At 37.9% G+C, this 2,500-nt stretch overlaps 1 protein-coding gene across 1 annotated transcript in view; it reads right to left on the minus strand.

The window, feature by feature from the left end:
- LOC144981127 (salivary peroxidase/catechol oxidase-like) overlaps positions 1 to 2,500 on the minus strand; it is a 69,919-nt gene that overhangs the window by 1,574 nt on the left and 65,845 nt on the right. The window contains exon 16 of the mRNA XM_078929276.1: positions 1,955 to 2,057. Within this exon, the coding sequence (XP_078785402.1) occupies positions 1,955 to 2,057 (103 nt within the window). The remainder of the gene's footprint in view (positions 1 to 1,954; positions 2,058 to 2,500) is intronic.

Genomic DNA, 2,500 nt, shown 5'->3' on the forward strand with positions numbered 1-2,500 from the left:
CCTAAAATATGGTATCCATTCTCCTCAATAAAACATACAAACTCAACACAAGTCTGATATTTCTGGCTATAAATTCAATTTTCAACAGCTTAACCAACCCGACTTAATACCGTTCTGAGACGAAGGGTCACATATTATTAGTATTTAGTAGTAGTATTAGTTGTAATTAAGGAAAACGTGTGTAGCGGGAACTTGTATCATTATCAATGATGATGAAAATTATAGGATATGTATGAGTTCCAGATGGCTCAGTGGTTAGTATGATTGCTCGCTGATTTCTTTCTCAGCCAGGCGGAGGGTGCCGTGTCAGTTGTTGTTTTTTTTTAAATTGAGCTTTTATTTAGGGCAATATCTACTAAACGGGATCAAAGCAAAAAAAAAAAAAAAAGAAAGAAAATAAAACAATATCAAAGACCAGAGTAACGTCATCTTCGTTCTATCTATAGAGAGCGCAATTTAATTTAAATCCATGGATTTTAAAGGATTAGTTTTATGGCAAAATTTTGAAATACGTGTTTTTCAAGAGTACAACAGTCAACTAGTTGAATGACCAGAAATTTGAATTTTTACTTTAAAAAATTGTCCTTTAGAAACCATGCTATTGCTCTAAAAAAACCTCTCAAACCTGGGCTTTCGCGAAGTGAGGGTTTGAGAGCGTTTTCCAAGATGAGGGTCACTTAAATCGATCGATATATGAAGGACGAGTTTTCTGGCCAAATTTTCAAATATGGTTTTTTTCCAGAGTACGACTGTGCTTTGAACCAAAAAAAAAAGTAAACCAAACCCGTCTAACATTCAATAGACACTTAGATAACCACGCCTCTCGGACAGTTGTCATAATGTAAACAATGGCAATGAATAGTAAACTTAGCGCACTCCACATACTAAACTATCGATGGTATGTGTCTAAATTAAATACCCACTGTTCTTCTGCCTGATCACGAGAACCAACACAGAAAGCTGTGCGTAAACTTAAACGTTTATAATCTGGTCGAGAAAATCGTCTGATAACTAGTCACCGGTTTGGCGGTATAAAAACAATAACCATGATCAGAGAAAGGTCGATTTCATTCACGTTACTATTTATTTACAATTAAATATGTTTGTCCGAGCACGTGTGAAGGTGTGTCATAAATTTCATGTTTTGATTGGTCAAAAATCTACTGGTAAATTGTTCAGCAAGTCAATCATCATGATTTAATATTGATTTGAGACGATGGGTCACAAAGACCAAACACTAAAACTCCTCTTTAGCTAATGACAAAAAAAAAAATCGATTAAAACGGTAACACTTCACATTAAATCCGGATAGACTGACCCCGGAGCTCAAATTGGTAGAGCACTCACTTTACATGCAAAGGGATTGAGATCATCCCAGGCTAATTCGAGATTTTGTTTATGACCCCCTCAAACACCCCCCTCCCCCCGCCTTCTTGTCCGCCCAGCAGTGATTGAATAGCTAGGTGTGTTCATCTTGGTGGACATAAATTGTAATAGATTGGCGCATTATACTATCCAAAGGTTAGCAAGCAATTGTTATTGTTGGTTTCACGATGTAGAAACCGGGATAAAACCCCGGGCTCCATGGGCCTCGTGGCTCTGAAGGACTGCTCTTACAAAATAAGATCATTCCGACTCGATACCGTTCCGAGGCGGTGGGTCAAACCGTGGCCTTCGTAATGTTATGGCCTGACACTGACCAAAAAATGACGTCAAAATGCCAGTCTTTTGCCACAAAAGAAAACAAATCGTGAGTTACTCGTATATTCAATAGTTCAACCAACGAAATAACATGTTTCCATGAGCTCTACTAACGACAACTCACTAAGCGGTGCAAAAACCAAATAATGACGTCAAACTGCCAGTCCTTTTGGATTTCAGTATCAGACTATAACATAACGATGGCTACGGTCAGACATATTGGTTGTTATGATTCCAGTGTACTCATACTTACTCAAACCCTGGTTTTCTGAAGGCGTCCAACTGTATCTCTGTCATTTTGGTAGTTTCACACATCAGATGAGACAAGGTGAATTTGTGAATCTCAGCAAGTTGGGCTAATGGAGGAGATAAAACAGTATTTGTAATGGTAGTGATAATACTCTTCAACAGTCGTAACGTCACTTCCTTCCTAATGACGCATGGTAACTTAGTAACACTGGCTCTAAACTATCGGAACAATGGCGGACGCCCGTATCAAATATTTCTCCGGCGAGCGTAAAGGGTATCCAGAGAGAAAAAAACCACATACATTTGATCATGTTTTGACTTTTACACATTCTGATCACAAGGCATATGAAAAGTTCTAGCCAGCATGAAAAATAAAAAAGTAATGATTTTCTTTGTTTAGAACCAAGATGGCCGCCGTTGCCGGGCGGCGAGACATCAGACTATTGAATCGTATTGTCATCTATATATTCAATATAAATATGGCTGAAGGTGAAAATTGGTCCGTGCAACCAATATTAACATTTTCCCAAAGAAAACCAAAATAATAAAA

Source organism: Berghia stephanieae, chromosome 10 (assembly GCF_034508935.2).
Source record: "Berghia stephanieae isolate SIO BIC M18660-M18661 chromosome 10, UCSD_Bste_1.3, whole genome shotgun sequence".
Taxonomy (NCBI): domain Eukaryota; kingdom Metazoa; phylum Mollusca; class Gastropoda; order Nudibranchia; family Aeolidiidae; genus Berghia; species Berghia stephanieae.